At 50.9% G+C, this 22,597-nt stretch overlaps 1 protein-coding gene across 1 annotated transcript; it reads left to right on the top strand.

Moving 5' to 3' along the window:
- On the top strand, positions 1 to 22,597 carry GGT5 (gamma-glutamyltransferase 5). Its single transcript, XM_045887218.3, has 12 exons — positions 1 to 595; positions 14,993 to 15,123; positions 15,979 to 16,074; positions 16,561 to 16,756; positions 17,348 to 17,505; positions 18,039 to 18,185; positions 19,052 to 19,188; positions 19,563 to 19,753; positions 20,110 to 20,216; positions 20,373 to 20,491; positions 20,658 to 20,768; positions 22,136 to 22,597. The coding sequence occupies exons 1-12, from the start codon at positions 423 to 425 to the stop codon at positions 22,280 to 22,282; spliced, it is 1,713 nt and encodes a 570-aa protein (XP_045743174.1). The 5' UTR covers positions 1 to 422; the 3' UTR covers positions 22,283 to 22,597.

Genomic DNA, 22,597 nt, shown 5'->3' with positions numbered 1-22,597 from the left:
AAAACTCCCCATAAACGCCCTGCTCCCTGGCCTCCTGCCAGGGCCAAGAACAGGGGCTGAACACTGGAAGTTCAGGCGCGCGGCCAGCCCTGCTTCTGTAGCAGGAGCTTAGGTAGGGCAGCAACCCCGCCGCTGGCTGCCAGTCCATATACCCACCTGGCCTCCGGGGCGCCGCCCTTCGTCTGTAAGCCCGTCTGTCCCTCCGTCTGCAATCCCGTGTCTGTCCAGCTGGCTCTCTGACCATCCTTCTCTCACTGTCCTATGTCTAGCTGTCTAGACTGTCAATCTGTTTGTCTGTCTCTGGACTCCATCTGTTTGTTCACCTGCCCAGTCACCTGCGAATCCATCTGCACATCTTCTTGTGCGTTCATCCACGCATCTGTCTGTCCACCTGCCTTCTCTCCACTCCGAGCCTCCGAGCCATGGCCCAAGGCCGCAGGACCATAGTCAGCATGGTGCTGTTGGGGTTGGGGCTGGCCTTGGCCATTATCGTGCCCGCCGTGGTCCTCTCCCGCCGGCACACCGGCTGCGGCCCCCAGGCCTTTGCCCATGCTGCGGTCGCCGCTGACTCCAAGGTCTGCTCGGACATTGGACGGTGAGTAAGAGGTGGGTGGGAGCTGGGTGGCTCTCGGTGGCTGGCCCCTCCTGGAGACTTTGTGACTGGTGGTGAGAGTGTGGAGAAGGTGTGTGTGTGTGTGTGTGTGTGTGTGCGTGTGCGTGCGTGTACTCATTGTGGGGGCCACACGAGTTTGGATTCCAGCAAGGACGTGGCCCCAGGACCCTTGCACAGAGCAGGAGGCAGATGTGTGCCCAGGACAGAAGGGGGGTTGGGGCTATTGACGGAGATGGTGTGTGAGTCTCTTCCTAGCTCTAGGGCTCAGGAGGCCTGGAGAGGGCACTGCCACAGCATCACTGGTCTGGCCCAGGCTGACCCTGGTGACTGGTGCTGGCCCTTCAGAGAAGCCACAGCCATTCTCCAAGGCTGGGGTTGTTCCCCAGAAGCATGGGCAAGTCCTGGCCTGTCAGTGTGCACTCAGTGCTGCCCAGGGCCAGTCTCTCATCCTGGCCCAGGCCCTGGGAAACCTGCCCTTGCCAGCACCATGTCCCCCACTGCCTCCCCTTCTGATGTCAGGGCCTGGGGCCCAGCCAGTAACTGTTGGATGTTTGCGGCCCGGGCAAGGTGGGTGTTAGAGAGGGGCCCCAGCTGGTGTTTTCCAACCCTTTTCCAGGAAGCCCAGCCCATGGGAGCCTTCCGCTGCCCACCGGGGCAGAACATAGCAGGACACCCCTCCTGGCCCTTGGCCACCAGCCCGGGCCAACGAGAAGCTCGAGCAATCATCCCCCTCCCTGCTGGCTGGGTCTGTTTCCTGGAATAACTGCCTCATGGGTCACTGTCAGGATCAAAAGTGCTTTGTAAACCCAGGGGACAGTCCCGGAGCAAGGGGGAGCGTGGTCAAGTCCTGGCCCAGGTGGTGTCCCATGTCACCTTTGTGCTGGCTTCCCCGTTCCTGCATGCTTTATCTTTCTGTTTCAATCATTCGCCTTCTCCTTCTTTCCTTCCTCCCTTTGTCTGTCTGTCCATCTGTCTCTCCTGACCTTGTCCTCTTTCCCCTCCCTCAGTGCTCCTTCTAGGATGAGGGTGGCAGCTCAGGTGGCATGGTCTCCCCAGGGGCCTTCCAGGTGACGGCAGGGGAGTGGGCCCCCCTCCCCCCTGCTCTGGACAGCGTGCAGAGGTGCCGAGCCCACTGGAACCTACAGCTGTAAAGATGCAACCAGGGCCCGGGGCTTCAGGCCCCAGAGACCACTGATGGGGCGTGGCCCCCAGCAGTGGGAGCCACTGACACATTTCTCTGCGGGGGAGGAGTCTCTGTGGCATGTCCTGCTGTGCGTGTGAGGGTCGGGCTGGGGGTCTCTGCTCGGAGCCCATGATGCCCCCTGCAATTCTCCTTGGTGAGGAGAGAGGATGTGGTTTCTCCCCGTGTTTTGTGTATTTGTCAAACAGCGCTCTCCACTTCCTGTTCTTGTTTTAAGAAGCCTGGAGTGGGAGGGAGCCTGGAGCTGGCCCCAGCTGCTGTGGAACATGGGGCAAGAGACCCTGGCTGGGCTGGGGGCCTCCTGGCCAAGGTCCATCCCCTTGAGGGCTCCTGGCCATGCTGCTGTGGGGTCTGAAAGGAGCTGCCGGTCTGAAGCCCACTCTCCTTCCCCTTGCTGTCCCCAGCTTCCCCACCACCATCTCCTCTCTCCAGCAGGGCCTCCCAGACCCAATCTCCTCCTACCCGACCAGCACCAGGTTTACTCCTTTGGGGCTGGGCCTTCTGCTGCAGCCAGAGCTCCTGGGGGAGGGTTCTTTTTTTTTTTTTTTTTTAAGGTTTTATTTATTTGAGAGAGCGAGCGAGAGAGAGAGAGAGAGAACACAAGCAGGGTGATGGGCAGAGGGAGAAGCAGTCTCCCCGCTGAGCAGGGAGCCTGATGCAGGACTCGATCCTGGCACCCCGGGATCATGACCTGAGCCGAAGGCGGGTGCTTAACCGACTGAGCCACCCAGGCACTCCTGGGGGAAGGTTCTTAAGGTTGGCATGATGAGGATCCAGTCCCATGAGTAATGGATAAATAGACACACGGTGATGGTGAGGTCCCTTCCCTTCTAGTCTGTCATCTTCCAGCACTATGTCCCAGCGTGTTAGGCTTGTGTGCAAACGGGGTGTTCTGAGGCTCTGAGTAAGTGCTTGTCTTCTAGGCAGACTGTGAGCTTCAGGGTCGTGGTGTCTTTTAGGTCTGTGACCTGTGTCTGCTGTGAGCACTCAGAAATACCTGCCCTCCCATAGGATCCTCAGTGTGACGGTTCACTGCTTTTCCCAGAATCCAGTGGGATTCATTGCTGCACTTGATTTATAAGGAAATGAGGCCTGCACAGAAGGGAGCTCTCTGGTGTCACAGAGCGAGCAGGCCCAGCTGGGACTGTCCTTCTGTGCTGCCTCTGCAGGGGTAGAAACAGTCCTGAGCTGCTGGAGGGGTGGGGTCCTCCCAGAGCCCTCCATCGCCTGTCCTATATCCCAGTGCCTGCCCAGCCCCTAGCAGGCCTATAAAGGCCAGAGTTTTACTCGTAAAGGGAGGAGCTGTAGAAGAGGATGGGGAAGGGGGACGCCTGGGTGGCTCAGTCAGTTAAGCGTCTGCCCTCGGCTCAGGTCATGATCCCAGGGTCCTGGGATCCAGTCCTGCATCGGGATCCCTGCTCCCCGGGAAGCCTGCTTCTCCCTCTGCCCCTCCCCCTGCTTGTGCTTGCTCTCTATTTCTCTCTCTCTGTGACAAATAAATGGGTGAAATCTTTAAAAAAATTTTTTTAAATCAAAAATTAAAAAAAAAAGAAGAAGAGGATGGTGGGGTGCAGAGTGCTCACCTTCTAGAGCGCTGAAGTCTGGGCTGGTACTGGACTGTAGAGGTGAGGATGGGGATGGGCCCCTGAGAGCTGGGTCTTATCAGCTGCTCCAGCCCCATCCAGCAGTCTGTGGGCCACGCTCTTGGCGCAGAGGAAAGCAGGGACTCTGGCAAGTGGTTGCAACCTTCGAGCCTCAGTTTCCCCACCTGTGAAATGGGACTCAGCCAGTGCTTCCTTCATGGGGGTAGGGGGCACCTGAAGCTCGCCTGGTCCGTAGGACGTGCTCCCTTGATGGCCCCAGTCTGACCACCAACTGTTACAGTGGCTTGGACTGGATGTGAGGAGCCAGAGTTAGGGCCCAGAGTCAGAGCGGGGGACCCTACCGTGGGGAAGGCTCATAGGGGTGTGACCCCACCCCTTCCTTCAGTCCCAGCTCCCATGACTCTAGTGGCTCTCCAGACTCCTGGCCAGCTCACCAGGAGATTACTGCTTTTCCTCCCCTCCGGGGCTGTGCACCTGGACGCTGTGCACCCGAACGTGGGAGTGTGCGTACCTGGATGGCCAAGTGACGCGATGGTGATAGCAGACTCTCAGCTCCTTGGGGACAGACATGTTAGAAACGCACAACCGTTCTGCACGGCAGCTCTCTGCTGGCCAGGCCTGCTCCCACTCACAGCTGAAAAGACCCACGTTTGGGGTTCTGGGCTGGCTCAGTCCGTAGAGCACGTGACTCTTGATCTCCGGGTCGTGAGTTTGAGCCTCATGTTGTAGAGTTTACTTAAAAAAAAACAAAACAGGGATGCGTGGATGGCTCAGTCGGTTGAACGTCTGCCTTTGGCTCAAGTCATGATCCCAGGGTCCTGGGATCGAGTCCCGCATCGGGCTCCCTGCTCAGCAGGGAGCCTGCTTCTCCCTCTGCCTGCCGCTCCCCCGCTTGTGCTCTCTCTCGCTCGCTCTAATAAATAAATAAAATCTTTAAAAACAAAACAAAATAAAAAAAAACCCAAAACCAGGCTCAGGGAGGTTGAATCACATGCCCCGTATCATGCAGCTGGAATACAAGGGTGGTTTAACATATTTTAGAAGACAGAAAAATTATTTGATTGTCTTGATAATGCCGAAAATGCATTTGATGTAAAACCTGATAGGAAAGTGGGCAAAAGATCTTGACAGAAACTTCATGAAAGAGGATATTCAAATGGCCAGGAATCACAACCCCTCGGCATTAGGCATGGGTTTGTTGATTGTCTGTCTCAGCCACCACAAAGGCAAGGACTCTGACCATCTGGTCACCACTGTGCCCCCAGGACAATGTCTGCCTTGCAGACAGTAGGTGCTGCATTCCTATTTGATGAAGGATCCTGCAGGTAGAGAAGCGTGTATGCACCTCATGCATCCACAATGCCCACTGACTTGTATTCCATACACACGTCCACAGGCATGATGGTCCCGGCTCAGGACTACCTGGGCTGGAGTTCCTACTCACCAGCTGCGTGATACAGGGCACGAGATTCAACCTCCCTGAGCCTGGGTCTTTCTTTCTTCTTTTCTTTTTTAAATAAACTCTATACCCAACGTGGGGTTCAAACTCATGACCCTGAGATCAAGAATCACATGCTTAGCTGCATTTCACACATTTTTTTGCTGTTGTTTTGGCTATTTCCCCCCAAATGCTTATATTTTTATGTTTTCAAAGATTTATTTATTTATTTTAGAGAGAGAGAGCGAGAGCTGGAGGCGCCGAGGAGGAGGGAGAGAGAATCTCAAGCAGGCTCAACACTGAGCACAGAGCCTGATGCGGGGCTCTATCCCAAGACCCTGAGATCATGACCTGAGCCAAAATCAAGCATCAGACGCTTAACCCACTGTGCCACCCGGGCGCCCCTGTTTTTATTTTGAAAAAGTTTTAAACCCACAGAAAAATGGAAAGAATGCTCATTTACACTTCACTTACGTTTACCAATTGTTAATATTTCACCTCATTTTCTTTTTCTCTCTCCATATATTATGTATCTACATTTTTTAAAAGTTGCATCAATCATGGCACTTTATCCCTAAATACTTAAGTATATATCTACTAAGATTATTCTCCTATATAACATTGATACCATTATCACACTGAAGAAATTTGACCTTGATATAATAGTAGTATTTGATACCTCATCCAATTCAGATTTTCCCAATTGATTCAATAATTCTGTCATCTATCTATCTATCTACCCATCTATCTATCTTCTATTATCTCTTTAGATCCAGTATCCAATCAGTGATTGTCATGGTTTTTTAGTCTTCTTTAATCTAGAACTATCTCCTACTTCTTAAAAAAACCACAAACTGATCTTCTATGACATTAAGTTTTTAAAGATTGATTGATTGATTTAGAGAGCATGTGAGTGGGGGGAGGGGCAGAGGGAGAGGATAGAGATAATCTCAAGCGGACTCCCGGTTGAGCATCGAGCCTGATGTGGGGCTCAATCCCAGGACCCTGAGATCATGCCCTGAGCCGAAATCAAGAGTGGGCTGCCTAACCAACTGAGGCAGCCAGGCGCCCCTATAACATTAACGTTTTTAAAGAAGCCTGTCCAGCTGAATCACAGCCTTGCTTCACAATCCTGGTTTGTCTGATTATTTCCTCATTATCAGATTCTGGTTCAACATGAAGGCTCTTTCATCATTGGTGATGCTGAATTGGATCACTTCATGAAGGTGATACCTTCCAGATCTCTCCTTTGTAAGGGATATCATTTTCCTTATTAAATTAGTAACATATGGTTTGATACATTGAGACCAGGTGAATATCCTTTTTTCAAACAACACTTGACCCCATGTTTTAGCATCTATTTTGATCCTTGTCTGAATAAATAAATTTGTGTTTGCAAAAAGGTGATTTCTAAACCTGTCATTTCTTCAACATTCAGTAGTTTGCATTCTTCTGTAGAAAAAAGAACCCCTGCTCCCAAACCTAGATGTTCTTGAATATCACTATTGACTCAAGGATTGTTTTGATTCAATATGTTATAATCCATTCCTGTTCTTCTTTCTGATGCCCAAATCGTCACAAATTCGACCAATGGGAGCCTCTGTAAGCCAGCAACTATATTCTTTTACTGCGAATCCATTAGTCTTAGAAAATTTTCTTGACTTCCAGCCCAAAATGTTCCAGGATCTACTTGTATATTCCCTCAGCCAGATCTGAAATCAGGAATCAGTAGACTATGGTATTTCAGAAATCAAGATCTGAGGGCTAGGGGTGTTCACTGAGACAGGGAAACCATTGCTTCTACATTGTGTCTGTGCATAGAACCAGAAGAAATGTACAAATATCATGAGTCTGTACCGAGACCTCCAGTTGAGGTCCACGACCATAGGCTTCTTTCCATTCCCTGTGTCTGATACTGTGTGTCTCTTCTGCCATGGTCAAAGGAATTCCCATCAATGTTAATATATTTACGTACTCGTTCTATCTCTAGTAATCACAAAATAGTTTCAAAATTACTTCAACAAGACCACTATGAACAACAAATCTACTAAGTAAAATTTGAGATGCCTTTGCAGGTTGTCTTTGTTGTTGTTGTTGTTTTGTTGTCCTTAGGTTATATCCCACAAAGGATATATGGTGAAGTTAAATTATTCTTCCTCTGTGGTTATCAGTTCAATATACCATTAGCTTAATTTTTTTTTCAGTTTGTATTCAGTTTTAGGGTTTCCTTTTTGTTTTAATTTTACTTTTGAATATAAGTCAAAACTATGTAAAAAGATATCCTCAAAGATCTCATTCACATCACCTTCATCCTGTTTCTGTTCAGTCTTTTAGAGGGAATGATTTTCATTTGTCTCTGATTTATTTTTTTTCTGTATTTTTTTTAATTTACATATCTTTCTTTTCATTTCCTTTTTTGCTCTTCTTTTTGCTATTATTTCTGTATTTCTATTTGCAAAACAAGCAAATATATCACTTATTTTCTCTTTTTGGCATAGCTTTTGATATCAAGAAAAGTTTGTATTTTTGCTCTAATGGTTATTATATTTCTGTTGATATCTTTATTGTATGTTATATATTATATGTAATTACAATATTAGATATATAAATATGGTACTTTTAGTTCTTCTACTTTTTTTGGATATTCTTTATTTGCTCTTCTGATGGTTAAACTAGGCTATGGTGCCCAGTCATTTGGTCAAATACTAGTCTAGAATTTGCTCTGAGGGTATTTTGTAGATGTGATTAACATTTCATTCAGTTGACTTTAAGTAAAACATTACCCCCAAATGTTGGGTGGTCCACATCCAATCAATTGAAGGACTGAAATGCAAATCGGGTTTCCCAGAGAAGGAATTCTGCCTCAAATCTGTGACATAAAAATCCCATCTGAGGGGTGCCTGGGTGGCTCAGTTGGTTAAGCATCTGCCTCTGGCTTAGGTCATGATCCCGGGGCCCTGGGATTGAGGCCTGCATTGGACTCTTTGCTCAGCGGGGAGTGCGCTTCTCCCTCTCCCCCTTCCCCCACTCATGCTTTCTCTCTCTCTCTGAAATAAATAAAATAAAATCTTTAAAAAGAAATCCTGTCTGAGTTTCCATCCTCCTGGCCTGCCCTACAGATTTTGAACTTGCCAGCCTCTGTAATAACATGAACCAATTCTTTAAAATAAAAATCTCTCTTTCTACATCTATCCCATTGGACTGATAGACTTCCCTACTATGAGTAATACTGAAACCACCTAGAAACTTCTTATTTCCCCTGTTCCTCCTCTTTCCCAAGATAGGATCTGAAGGGATATGGGATATCTTTTTACTCTCAGTTAATACCTATCAGTCAGTCAATAACCTTATTCTACTTCTCACATAGCCTCTCCCTTCTCACTCCTACCCTCCTTTTTTTATTCACACAACAGGCCTTACCACCCATAATAGCTTTAGCTGTTTCTACTGTTTTTTTCAGTTAATTTTCTCTCTTTCCACCAAATGAGTTTTCTGTCCATACAATCATTAAAAGGAAAATTTTCACTGGTTCATTTAACACAACCAAACATCCGGTTTCGTGCACAATAACAGAGGCACATTCACTTTGATCAATACTGGGGTCCTGTAAACCAGAGTATTTTTTTTAACCTGTCATTTGACTGGCCCATAAGTAAAAGACAACAGTCATGTCCTCAAAACCATATCCCCACTCCATTTTTTATGGTTGTACTGTGCCTCCATTTTCAGAGCAATAGACATTACATTGCTGTCCTGTTTCCATAATAACTATCATTTTTAGTCTTAGATCTACAGTAAATATATATTTAATTCCTACTCCCACTCATGTCAGTCTTTCCCATTATTTTGGTTGTCTGAAGTTTGTTTTCTATTAGATTCCTCAGGGAGTTTTCATGGGGAAAATATTCACTGAGTTCTTGCATGTTTATAACAGTTTGTGGCCTTTGTAGGTGATGATCAGTTTAGCTGGATATAAAATCTTTGGTTCACATTTTCTTTCCTTGAATGAGTTGATTATAACACTTCATCATTCCTGGCACAAAGCATTGGTGTTGAAAAGTCTGATGACAATTTGATTTTCTTTCTCTTATAAGTGAGTTAATATTTTTCTCTAGATACCCAAATAATTATTGTTATTAAAGTCCAATAGGTTTGTTAGAATATGCCTCAGTGTTGGCTATTTAATTGATTTTTCCATGCAGTGGAGTGCCCTTTTCAATACAGGGTAAGTTTTGTGTTTTGTTTTGTTTTTTTCTTTTTAAATGAAGAAAGTTATCTTGAATTATAGTGTTTATTATTTTCTTTGTCCCAGAGATTTGGCTTTCCACTTTGGGGCTCCTACTAAGTTTATGTTTGATCTTCTTGCCTATCTTTTATATTTTAAAATCTCTTTTCCATTTCTTTTTGATTAAAAAAATTTCCCCCTTCTCATCTTCTCTTTCTTTTTAAGGAAACTCTGTAGGTATTTGCTCTGTGTTTATCTTTGTTTAGCCTTCATTTCTGAGAGTTTTTTCTTTTATGTTTTATTTTTTCCTAAGTCATATAATTTTAGTTTTTTTTTTTCTATAATTGTGTTTTTTAAGTCATCTTTTCCAATCTCTTCATTTGCAGTTTTTCTAATTCTGATGTATGCTGCCCCTTCATTGCTTCTATAATCCTTTTAATTTATTTTGGCACATTTTGAAATATTAAGTTGCTATTTACATCTGCTTTGTAGGCTTGTCTTTCTGGTATGCCTTCATAGGTCATTATTTTGCTCCTTATATCTTCTTTCCTTATAACATCTCTGTAGGGGGTGTGACTTCAATATGTTTTATTGTTCATGTTCAAGCAAGATGAATTTTCCTATACTTTTAGGCTGGAAGGCAGGTCAAAACAGTTTTATCACTTTGTGGCTCTTGAATTCCTTCTGCTGTTTTCACAAAATGGACATATATATCTGGTCTCTTACTTTCTGGTAATTGTTTTCTCTTTCCTTTACCTCTGTGGTTCCAGTCCTGTTCAATTTGCTTCTACTACAGCAGCTTCTCATCAGGGCAGGTCTCTCTCCCCTGGAGGAGAACATTGGTTTATTCATTTTGAGAGTTCTCAGGATCCAGAACTCTTTAGCACCATGACTTCCCTTGTCCACCTTTCACTCACCCATAAGCTGGAGACTGCCAAACCCAATCTGTAACACTCATCTGAGTGAAGATTCTCAGATTGATTGGCCCTCCAGACTTTCCTATGACCTTGTGGCGAATGTGGGAATTCTTCAGACCCATTGCCTCCCTTCCCAGTCCTCCCACACCATTGCTGATTACCCCACACATTCTGATGTTTGATATTTTCATTGCACTTGGTTCAAAACACTTTCTAATCTCCATTGTAATGTCTTCTTTGTCCCATGGGCTATGTATCAGTGTTTTTCTTGATTTCCAAACACATGAGGATTTCCTTTTATTTTCATTTTTTAAAATTTAAATTCAATTAATTAACATATAGTGTATTATTAATTTCAGAGGTAGAGGTCAGTGATTCATCAGTCTTTTTTTTTAATTTTTTTAATTTTAATTTTTATTTTTTAAAGATTTTATTTATTTATATGACAGAGAGACAGCGAGAACAGGAACACAAGCAGGGGGAGTGGGAGAGGGAGAAGCAGGCTTCCCGCGGAGCAGGGAGCCCGATGTGGGACTCCATCCCAGGACCCTGGGATCATGACCTGAGCCGAAGGCAGACGCTTAATGACTGAGCCACCCAGGCGCCCCAGTGATTCATCAGTCTTAGATAATACCCAGTGCTCATTATATCACATGCCTTCCTTAATGTTCATGACCCAGTTACCCCATCCCCTCACCCCCTTGGCCTCCAGTAACCCTCAGTTTGTTTCCTATGATTAAGAGTCTCTCATAGTTTGTCTCCCTCTCTGATTTTGTCTTGTTTTTCCCTCCCTTCCCCCATGATCCTCTGTTTTGTTTCTTAAATTCCACATGAGTGAGATCATATGATAATTGTCTTTCTCTGATTGACTTATTTCACTTAGCATAATACCCTCTAGTTCCACCCACATCGTTGCAAATGGCAAGATTTCATTTTTTTGATAGCTGAGTAGTATTCTAGTGTGTGTGTGTGTGTGTGTGTGTATACCACATCTTCTTTATCTGTTCATCTGTCAATGGACATCTGGGCTCTTTCCATAGTTTGGCTATTGTGGACACTGCTACTATAAACATTGGGGTGAACCTACCCCTTCAGATCCCTACATTTGTATCTTTGGGGTAAATACCCAGTAGAGCAATTGCTAGATCATATGGTAGCTCTATTTTCAACTGTTTGAGGCATCTCCATACTGTTTTCCGGGGTGGTTGTACAAGCTTGCATGCCCACCAAGAGTGTAAGAGTCTACATGGGGATTTTCTTTCCTTTTCTTTTTTTTTAAGATTTTCTTTATTTATTTGAGAGAGAGAGAGAGATAGCAAGAGAGAAGCACAAGCAGGGAGGAGAGGGAGAAGCAGGCTCCCCGCTGAGGAGAGAGCCCCATGTGGGGCTCAATCCCAGGACCCTAAGATCATGACCCGAGCCGAAGGCAGCCGCTTAACTGACTAAGCCACCCAGGTGCCCCTACATGGGGGTTTTCTAAGTCATTTATATTATTTCAGTTTTCTGACATTTGATGATCTGTTTATACAAATATTCTATGTGTTCTTGAACATGTATTCAACTGCTTGACTGTTGAGTACTGCATTCTGTACATGTCAATTCATTCAGCTTATTATAGTGGTGGCATTCAAATCTTCTATAGCCTCACTGATTTTTTTTCCTGCTTGTTCTATAAGTTTCTGGGAGAAGTATGTTAAAGTCTCCTACCATGTATATTTGTCTACTTCTTCTTTTCATTCTGCCAAGTTTTGCTTTGTATGTTTTTAAACTGTTAATGTACACACATCCAGGTTTTTATATCTTCCTGTTGAATTGAGCTTTTTATAATATTAATGTGTTCCTGTTGTCTCTAATAATGTTTTTCTTCTTAAAGTCTACTTTGTCTGAAATTAATATAGTTATACATGTTGGTTAGCGCTCACATGATATATATATATATCTATATATCTATATAGATATATAGATATATAGATAGATGGATAGATATATATATTTGTCATTTTATCCCTGTGTCTCTTAATATATTTTCTATATGTTCTATACTTTTTTCCCCACTCTGTACTTAAATTTCAATATTTTGTATTGAATTCATCTTTTTTTTTTAAATTTGTGTCCAGGGCGCCTGGGTGGCTCAGTAGGTTAAGTATCTACCTTTGGCTCAGGTCATGATCTCAGGGTCCTGGGATCGAGCCCCGCATCCGGCTCCCTGTTCAGGAGGGAGTGCGCTTCTCCCTCTGCCTCTGTCGCTCCTCCCCGCTCTTGCTCTTGCTCTCTTTCTCATACTCTCACTCAAATAAATAAATAAAAATCTCTTAAAAATTTTTGTGTCCAATCTGTTGTTAATGCACTGTTAGCATTGAGCTCCTAATTCCATGTTTTATCGTTGCCATTTCTCTGGGGAAATCCTTAATCTTGTCTTTTATATCCTTAAATGTAGTTATTTAAAGTCTGTGGTCTGACAGTTTCATAATCGGAGGTCCTATGGGTCTCTTTCTTCTATTGTTTGTGCTTTCTCTTGGGCTTTGTTTATGTTGTATTACTGCCTGGTTTGCTCGGTTATTTTATTTATTTATTTATTTTTGAAGATTTTATTTATTTATTTATTTGACAGAGAGAGACACAGCGAGAGAGGGAACACAAGCAGGGGGACTGGGAGAGGGAGAAGCAGGCTCACCGCCGAGCAGGGAGCCCGATGCGGGGCTCGATCCCAGGACCCTGGGACCATGACCTGAGCCGAAGGCAGACGCTTAACGACTAAGCCACCCGGGCGCCCCTGGCTCGGTTATTTTAAAGTTAACCTTTGGAAAGTGTGTTGAAAATTGTTAAAAATAATTGTTAGAAATAATCTGAGGCCCAGGATACCAGCATTCTGGAACTAATTTAATCCCATTTGATTGAAAGTGATGATTTGAAGCTGGGCCACTGGGCTTGTTAGGGCTGGCTTATTTCTCCTTTTACTCCCAGAGTGAGGACCCATTGCCAAGGGCGGTTCACCAGCATGCCCCGGCCCCAGCCACATAAGGATGTCAAAAGCACTATGTGGCCTCTCGGCCACTTCTTTCAGGACTGGCAAACATCTTGAAGGGGAAAGCACCTCCAAATGCCAGGTTCCTCGGTCTCTAGGCCTGCATTTCTTCCCTGCTTGTGATGCCTTTAAGTGGATATTTTCTCTTTATCTGGCTCGTCTAGAGGTCTGTGGGAAATCTGATCTGAATGATTTCATTTCCCATTACAGGGATGTCTGATTTACATTTTGCCAGATAATTTTGTTAAAACAGAAGGGGTAAGGCAGATGCGGGGGACCAAGTAGGAGACCGTTGCAATAACCCAGTGAGAGACGCTGGTGACTTGGATCTGGGGATGAAAGAAAGTGACCAACCAAGAGTGACTCCAACGTTCATGGCCTGAGCAAAAAGGTGAATGCTTGTGTCCTTTTCTAAGGTAGTGAAGGTAGGAAGGGAGCCATTTTGGGGGGCAGAGTTGGGAAGGAAGTGCAGTTTCGGTCATGTTAAGAGTGAAATGCCTCAAATAAAAACTTAAAGAAACAAACAAACCCGAGCCAATCCAAAAAAAAAAAAAAAGAAATGCCTCTTAGACACCCAGAGGAGTCATCTTGTGAATGGCTGGGGATGTGTCTGGAGTTTAGGCGAGAGGCCTGAGCTGGAGATAAAACTTGGGGGTCATCAGTGTGGAGGTTGCATTTTAAGCTCTGAGCCTAGATCAGCTCATCTGGGAGAAGATATAGGTGTACAAGGACGGAGGACTGAGTGCGAGGCCCCCAACAGCATGAGGCCAGGGAGGTAGGGGGAAACGAGAGCACGGTGGGTGGTGGTGGTGGGAGCATGTCTTCTGGAAGCAGAGTGCAGAGAGCACTTCCAGAGGCAGGGAACAATGGGTCAGACGAGATGAGGCTTTTGTGATGGGAATTTTTTTTTTTTATTATTTTCCAGTTTGTCTTTTGTTTTTGTTTGTGGTGTTTTAATCTTATGAAGCATCTGTGTTTCTCTCTGTCTGGATGTGACCGTCTTTGTTGTGTCATGCTATTGGCTTCCTCCCGTTTCCTTGTTCCAACATTGCATGTATCCACGCTGTAGCCATGTGTGCCCACGGGTGGGCCCAGAGCAGGGGCATGTGGCTCAGGGGAGGCTGTGAGCCCAGGGTGGAGTGGTCAGGCTGAGGTGCCCGAGCCGAGGGAGGCCCTGTGGGGTCAGAGGTCTTATGGGGTGTGGGAGGGCCACCAGTTCCACTCCCTCTTTGGGCCTTGGTTTCCCCTTCTGTAACTGGTTTCAATGCTTGCTTCCTTGAAGTGCTGGGGAGGATTCCTGAGTGTGCAGGAAGAGGCAGCTCCCCCGTGAACTGGGCAGGGCTGTGCCCTGGGAACAGGGTCATTTCCTCGACACAGACCAGTCTGACTAGCACCTTGGAGCTAAAAGGCCCACCCCTTGGTGCCCACAGACAAGTGGGAGACTGAGACCAGAGAATATTCCTGCAGACGCTGGGGCCCCAGGAGGGGCTGGAGAACTCATTAGCCCAAGCCCCTGGTGGCAGAGCAAGATCCTGGGGTCACCTGAAAAAGTCCAGTTTTAAAAGGGTTGGGACCTGTTGTAGCCCCACTGGGATGTGGATTGGGGGCTGCCTAGGCTGGGCTCCTGGACTGCTGGGAGGGACTGGGGGTCTGGCCCAGGCAAATGAGCCAGGGCTGCTGGGAGGGGCTAGGGAATCATGGCGGCAAAAGCCCAGCACAGACTGAGAAGTACCTTCTATAAGGCAAGGGGCAGTGTAAATGGTATTACAATTTGCAATCTGTAGAGGGCTCTGGACCTGTGAGCAGCTGGACTTGAGGGGGCAGCCCAATGTGGTCTCTGACCAGAGTTCGGTGGCAGCAGGTGGTCACCCACCTGTCACCATTCCCTGGTAAATGCCAGCCAAGCAAGCCCATGTTGGGAGGCTGGGGCTGGGGAGCCAGGCCTCTTATTCTGTGCTGTGTCCCCTAGAGCCATCCTCCAGCAGCATGGCTCACCTGTGGATGCCACCATTGCGGCTCTGGTCTGCACTGGAGTCGTCAACCCTCAGAGCATGGGCCTGGGCGGAGGGGTCATCTTCACCATCTACAATGCAACCACAGGTGAGTTCATACCAGGGACCCCATGGGGAGGACGGGCATGTCCACAAGCACTAAGAGTGAGGTGCTTACAAACATCTTAAGTGTTTGCCGAGCTGTCCTGTGCACCCATGGCCCTTCTTGGGTCCTCTTGGTGCCCCCCACTTCCTCTACCTTGTCTGGGCAAAGCCACCGCAACCTATCTCAAATAGAAGCATTGTCAGGGAGGAAGAAATTCTTCTGCCCTTCAAGGTCCTTCTAGCTGGACTAAGGATTAAATTGACATGAGATAAATTAACAGGGCAAAATCGAATTTAATTTCCCATGTGTGGGGAATCCACACAGACATGGAAATCCCAAAGACAGACAAAATGAGCTAAGGAGAAGGGGGTAGGGGTCTGGGACTTCAAAGGGAAGGAATGCAACTCACGGGAAGATAAAGAAGAGTAAACTGTTTGCGGGGCCACTGGGCAACAATGGGACACAGAGGACTTTTACCAAAGGCCTTGCAACGTCCCTCCCTGTCGCCCCTTACTAGTTTATATCGTACTGTAGTCATCTATGGTGATGGCTCTCTTCCTGGAGCAGGTCCTCTGTCTAAATTCTTTCAGGCAGCAGTAGGGGGGAGGTAAAAAGCTCTTCTGGATTCTTTTGGGTCTTAATTGCTTTTAACTCAAAAATAATCTTCAAGCCAAAGTGGCCTATCTTTGGGTGGCCCGCTCTTGGCCCCTACAGCACAGAGGCCAGTTCAAAGTACAAAGAGAGAAGCTGAGGCCTAGAGCAGGGCCAGGGCCATATGAGGGGGGACTATGGTGTGGGGTGAGGACTGGCAGCCCCAGGAATGCCCCTGAGCACTCACATGCCCTGCCCCAACTCTAGGGAAGGTGGAAGTCATCAATGCCAGGGAGACAGTGCCTGCCAACTACATCCCGGGCCTACTGGACCAGTGTGAACGGGCCCAGCCACTGGGCACAGGTGAGGCCCTTGGAGGGGCCACCCTCTCTCATCCCACCAGGCCACTGGGGTGGATCAGAACCCTCCCCCGAAGGGGCTTTGTGGACAGGCTGTGCAGCTATCGAATGGGGATCCCCCAGGGAGGTCCTGACCCGCTGGAGTTGGGGGAGTCTTCCCGGGACAGGGCTGAGTAGGGAGTGGTGATCCAAGCAGAGGGACCAGCCTGGCAAAGGCCTGGAAGGTTCAGTGGAGATGGGGTGTTGGGTGGGGTAGGGGGTCCCGGGGCCTGTTTGTGCTGGGCCCTGATGGAAGGCAGTGGGGAGCCACGGGGCGATGGGGGGGGAGGGTTGAGCAGGGAGGGACCAAGTCAGGTGTGGGCTCCAGAAAGCTCATTCTGGCTGCCATGCCAGGGGGACCAAGCGGGTGGGCGAGCATGGGGGTGGTGGAGAACCCCTGCGGAAGGCTAGGGGGCTGAGGGCAGGGACATGACACCACTGTGCCTTGCAGGGGCCCAGTGGATTGCAGTGCCCGGGGAGCTCCGTGGCTATGCCGAGGCCCACCGCCGCCACGGCCGCCTGCCCTGGGCACGGCTCTTCTGGCCGACCGTCTCCTTGCTCCGAGGGGACTACCGCATGCCCTCCATCCTCAGTCAGTTCCTGCAGAACGACTTCCTACGGCCTTCCTTGTACAAGACATCCCTGAGGTGAGCACTTCCCCAAGGCGTCCCCGGGCCCCCGCTCAGCTCCTGGGTTCAGGCTATGGCCTGTCTGCCTGGCTCCCACCCCAGTCCCACCTCAGCCCCTCCTTGAACTGGAGTAGGGTTGACCCTGTGCAGGTGTTGGGGGCCCGAAGGCCAGGAAGGCCAGTACTTTGCTGTCTCGATTGCCAGAACTTTGAGCGAGGTGGCAGAATAATCAGAGGGGCTCAGGCCAGAAGGGGTTTATATCCAAGTGATGGGACTCCAGGATGTGGATTTGGGCTCGGCCACCACCCTCTTGTCCCGCCCTTCTCCACCCCCCAAGCCCGTGTCAGGCCACTGACCCTGTCTTCCCAGGGGAGTCCCAGGCCCGAGGAGGGAGCGTGCCCTCCCCCAGCCAGGGTGATGAGTGAGGTGAGAGGCTTCAGCCTCCCAATCTTAGAGGAACTGTCTCCCCTGATGTCTACACCAGCCCCTCAGGACCCCAGACCAGGACTGCCTCCCTGAAGGGTCCCAAGGAACCCACAAGAGCCCCTGCAGGAGTGTGGCTGCCTCCTGGGGCCCCGCTCCACCCTGAGGCTGCCCCCACCTCCCCAGGCAGCTCTTTTTCAACGGCACAGAACCCCTGAGGGCTCAGGACCCATTCCCCTGGCCCGCACTGGCCGCCACCCTGGAAACCGTGGCCACGGAGGGTGCAGAGGCCTTCTACACAGGGACACTGGGCCAGACGCTGCTGGAGGACATTGCCAATCAAGGTCAGCTGCGCTGAGGCCTCAGAGCCCCCAGCCCTGCCAGAGAAAGAGTTGGGCTCTGGGTGCTAGGGGGGAGGGCAGGCCCTTCCCCAAGCCCTGCCGGAATGTCAGCTGCTCCAGGACTTGGGGAGGCCAGGCGTCCAGGCCTGCCTACTGCTGGCCTCAAGGACCCTGTGGTTGGGGCCCTCGAGGAGCAGAGCCCCCCATAAATTAGGGAGCTAGTGGTGGCCATAGGGAGTCACAGTGGGCTCCTGGGCCTGGAGCTGGCCACCCTCATGATCCGTCAGAGTGTGACTGACACTCTCTCACCTTCCTGTCCTCTTCCCACCAACGTGCCCGCCTCTGGCCTCTGTCCACCCATCCCTCGCCTGGCTCTAGGGTCCAGCCCGGACGGCACTGCCCGCAGAACCTCCATCACCCCTAGGGCTCTCGGAGGCTAGTTGGTGTGGGGATCCCCAGCACGTGACCCGGGATCAGGGGCTGTCACTCTGCCTGTTTTCCCGTCCGTACATGGGGTCTCTTCTGTCTCGCCTCAGGCAGTAGGCTGACCCCGCAGGACCTGGCCTCCTTCCAGCCGGAGGTAGTGGATGCCCTGGAGATGCCCCTGGGGGACTACACCCTGTACTCACCGCCACCACCTGCAGGGGGCGCGATTCTCAGCCTCATCCTCAACGTGCTCAAAGGTAAGACTCCCGGTGCTCCCACCCAGAGTCCTGCCCCACTGGGAGCTCCGGGCCCGGCTGTCGCTTTGGGCCGCCTTCCTTTTCCGGCTCAGCCCCTCCTCGGACACCAAAGATGGGGCTGTGGAAACGGGTCAAGACATTGTGTCCTAGAGCTGGCCTCTGGCGCAGTCCACGCTGGGGCTTCACTGAAGGGTCGGAGGTCGTCCACCCGGCCAGTCCGGCCCCGCAGGTGGGCTCGGAAGGTGGTGAGCGGCCTGGTCAGCGTGTGCATCCGGGGCTGAGGCCTGGCCTGTGGGATGGCGAGGGGGGTTCCCGGCTGTGCCCAGGGTTGGGGCTGCTCGCAGCTAGCCTGTGTCACTTCCCTGTGACTCCCGTGACAGAGTACCACAAACTTGAGGCTTAAAGCAACAGAAATCTATTTTCTCCTAGTTCTGGAGGCCAGATGTCCAAAATCAAGGTGTCAGCTGATCCATGTCTCCTATGGGGACTCTGGGGGACAATCTGTTCTTTGTCTCATCCAGCTCTTGGTGGCCGCGAGCGCTCCCAGGCTGCGGCTGCATCCCCGTCTCTGCCTCCTGCTCACTCACACAGCCTCGCCCTCTTCTCTGTGCGTCTGTTTTATAAGATTACATTTAATTGTGTGATTACATTTAGAACCCACCGGGATAATCCAGGATAATCTGCTCTTCTCAAGATCCTTAACTTAATCACACATTTTGCCATATAAGGTAAAATTCACTCTTTTGCCATTTAAGGTAGTATTCACAGGTTCTGGGGATTAGGACATGGACAAGTCTTTTTTGAGGGGGGCCAACATTCCACCCACGACACAGGGTGACCCCGACCTGCGCCCGTCCCCTCCCCAGGGTTCAACTTCTCCTCGGAGTCAGTGGCCAGGTCCGAGGGGAGTGTGAACTTGTACCATCACCTTGTGGAGACGCTCAAGTTTGCCGGGGGACAGAGGTGGCGGCTGTGGGACCCCCGCAGCCACCTGGATATCCAGGTGAGGCGGCTTGTGGCCGCTGGAGACCCCCCTTCCCGGCCCCTGGGCTCAGCATGAAGGGAAGGTGAGGCTGTCCCTGGACCCCGAGAGTCTGACTGGGTGAGGTTGGAGGGGTGTGTATGGAGTTTTAGGACAGGACAGCCTGGCAGGGAGGGTGAGGCGGGTCTGTGGATTAGAAGGGGCCCTGAAGTGGCAAGTACTATAGGGACCTTAGTAGGTGCTGGCACCATACTTCAGAGGACCTGGAGGATGGGCCGGGTCTGGGGGTAGCCTGGGCTTGAGCGGCACACACTGGGGAGGGCCTCCCAAGGGACCCTCTTCTCTGTGGGCCCCCCCGGCCCCTCACTGACCTGCCACCTGCCCGGCCACCCCAGAACGCCTCCCAGGACCTGCTGGGAGAGGCTTTGGCCCAGCATATCCGCCAGCAGATCGACACTCGCGGTGACCACCAGCTCAGCCACTACAGCCTGGCCAGGGCCTGGGACCACAAGACGGGCACGTCGCATGTGTCTGTGTTGGGGGAGGACGGAAGCGCTGTGGCAGCTACCAGCACCATCAACACGCCGTATGTGCCTGCCTGGCCCCGGGCCCTGCCCCTTTGCCCCCTCAGCTGGTTTGTCGAGCCCCCGGTGTCCCCTTGCTTGTGTCCATGGGGCAATACCTTGCTTTTCCCTTTGCTTCTTCCTCTCTGTCGGAGGGGCCATCCACCTCTGGCTTCTCCGGCTGGGAGGCTGCTGATGGGTGGCCCGGAGCCAGGACCTGCTTGGGCATGAGCTTTACCCAGAAGGACACCCTGATGGGGGGCACAGGTGCATCTCTGGGGGCGAGTGGCGGCTCCGGCGTGCTAGCAGGCTGTCGCGAACACGGGGGGCTCGGGCACCCGTGCCGGGCCGGGAGCCCAGACTCCGCCTCTGCCCGCAGCTTTGGAGCAATGCTGTACTCCCCACGCACGGGCGTCCTGCTCAACAACGAGCTTCTGGACTTATGCTGGAGGCGCCCCCCGGGCTCCGAGGTCACCCCCCAACCCGGTGAGCCTGAGGGCCCCACTGGTGAGAAGGGGGAAGGCGGGCAGCCCCTGGGCCAGCCCCAGTGTGCACCGTGGTGAATGGAGACACAGACGGAGGGGGGTTCCGGAGGGTGCTGGCTGAAAGTGAGGCCGCAGGTGACACTTGTCCGGCCTCCAGTTCCAGGTGAGCGGCCTCCATCATCCATGGTTCCCTCCATCTTGGTCAACACAGCCCAGGGGTCAAAGCTGGTGATCGGTGGGGCTGGTGGGGAGCTCATCATCTCTGCTGTGGCCCAGGTGAGTCAGGGAGCTCCTGGCTGGAACTTCTGCTCTCCCAGGGCCAGGGACGGGTTGGTGCACGGTGGGCCTGGGAGAGCGCAAATTCCAGCCAGGAACTGGTGGGTCCACCACCCAGGGCTGGTGACCCCTCCTTCCCCTCCTGTGTTCTCCTTCTCTCCCCCAGGCCATCATAAACAAGCTGTGGCTTGGCTTTGACCTGAGAACTGCCATTGCAGCCCCTATCCTGCATGTCAACAGCAAGGGCCATGTGGAGTACGAGCCCAACTTCAGCCAGGTAAGGCCGCTGTCCCCGCCACCACCAAGACAGATGCCTCAGTGCATGCTGCTCAAAGCCTCCCATGGGATCTCAGCCCCTGAGTGTCTTAGGTTGGGCGCACTTCCCCTGCTGGGGCCATCGGCAGGTCAGAAGCTCAGTGGGGAAGGCACCAGGCCAGTCTTGTGGCCTCCAAGGCAGAAAACTGGGTGTCGTCCATGCTTCTCCCAGGCCAAGCACCTCTGCACATTGGTCTCCGCTCTGTTCTGTTCCCTCTGGGCGCTAGTGTTCCTGGCTGTGGCCTCTCGGACTCTCTCTCATGATGATCTGTTTCCTTGTATGACTTGTGGCTTTTCTGTGTGAAGTTTAGTTGTAAGAGTATTATTCTGTGACAGTCTGCATAGCGATTTCCTTCTGAGGCGTGGGGGTCACATTAGTGCTGGTGCTTACGAACATTTCTTGCTTCCCCCCACACGAGCAGGTCCCCAGAGCTAGATTCTCTCATCCAGACTGCTGCCCAGCAGATAGTCACCTCCCGCAGAGCTCCTCTGGGCGGGCAGACACCCTTTGCTAAGGTCTAATTTAAAAGTCTGGCAGCTTTTGGGGCGCCTGGGTGTCTCAGTTAGTTAAGCATCTGCCTTCGGCTCGGGTCAGGATCCCAGGGTCCTGGGATCAAGTCCCACAACTGGCTCCCTGCTCAGCAAGGAGTCTGCTTCTCCTTCTCCATCCACCTCTCCCCTGCTTATGCTTTCTCTCTCTCTCTCTCGCTTGCTCTCGCTCAAATAAATAAATAAAATCTTAAAAAAAAAAAAAAAAAAAAAAAAAAGCCTGGCAGCTTTTGAAGGCTCTGAGCTTCCTGCCTGGGGTCCGTTCAGCCAGCTGGGGTTTAAGGTCCTCAAAGCTGCCTTGTCCATGGTGAGGTGCTCTTGGTGTCAAGGCTTCCTCCCATGGCGCTTAGAGCGCTGAGGACCATAGAGTGAGGAACTTTACTCCAAGGGAGTGTGTAGTCCCTGAGAACCTTGGCCTTGGGGGCTGGAGGCTAAGGACTCTCGGAGTCTGAGGTGCTCCCTCCCTATATAGGGTACTCCCCAGGGTGTCCTCAGATCCAGGCCAGAAATGATCTTGCATCTCAAGCTCCCTCTGGCCTGGGTGATGTCCTCCCTGCCATGCTCCCTGGGGCCCGGCTCCTCCACTGGGACTTTTTGTGGGAGGCCACAGACTCCAGGCCCTCCAGACGAGGCTACACCCAGTGCCCTCCCATCCTCACCGCCACTGATGCCCAGTCCTGCCTTCTCAGTCGGGACTCAGATCTCTGCCCGGAGCCCCGTCCCCTGGACAGGTGGAGCTAAGCTGTCTTCACCTGTGTACTGGCCTTCTCTCCCCTCCAGGAGGTGCAGAAGGGGCTCCAGGCCAGGGGCCACAACGAGACCAAGAGTCCCTTTTTCCTGAATGTGGTCCAGGCTGTGTCCCAGGACGGGGTCTGCGTGTGTGCCGCAGCAGATCCGAGGAAAGGTGGGGAGGCCTCGGGCTACTGAGGACACTGCTCCTGAGAGCTGCAATCGGCCCACCATCAGTGTGTGCCCAGGCTGGCCTTGACCGTGGGACCAAGCACTCAGGCAGGATCTGGACCCTTTGGCGGAGGGTCGGCCTGGGGCTACAAGAGGTGGGGACAGCCTGGAAGATGGACAACTGTGGGGGCTGAGCCCTCTCCCAGAGCCCCTTGTGGCCCTGCCCTGACCCCCAAGCCTTCCCTAGGCCTGTCACCCAAGACTGTGGCCTACCCTCCCCCCAGGCTCCACTCCCCATCTGTATACCCTCTAGTCCAAGATTAAAGAGGAGGGTGGATCTCA

This window comes from Mirounga angustirostris, unplaced genomic scaffold, assembly GCF_029215605.1.
Source record: "Mirounga angustirostris isolate CCGP_5_RB_7025 unplaced genomic scaffold, mMirAng1.0.hap1 SCAF_14, whole genome shotgun sequence".
Classification (NCBI taxonomy): domain Eukaryota; kingdom Metazoa; phylum Chordata; class Mammalia; order Carnivora; family Phocidae; genus Mirounga; species Mirounga angustirostris.
The sequence above is the reverse complement of the archived record's forward strand: the minus strand, read 5'-3'. Positions and strand labels throughout refer to the sequence as shown.

Coding starts and splice junctions, on each gene's coding strand:
- GGT5 (XM_045887218.3), top strand. CDS start 423: ATGGCCCAAGGCCGCAGGACCATAGTCAGCATGGTGCTGTTGGGGTTG. Junction 15,124..15,978: donor CATCTACAATGCAACCACAG/GTGAGTTCATAC, acceptor CCCCAACTCTAG/GGAAGGTGGAAGTCATCAAT. Junction 17,506..18,038: donor GGAGGACATTGCCAATCAAG/GTCAGCTGCGCT, acceptor GTCTCGCCTCAG/GCAGTAGGCTGACCCCGCAG.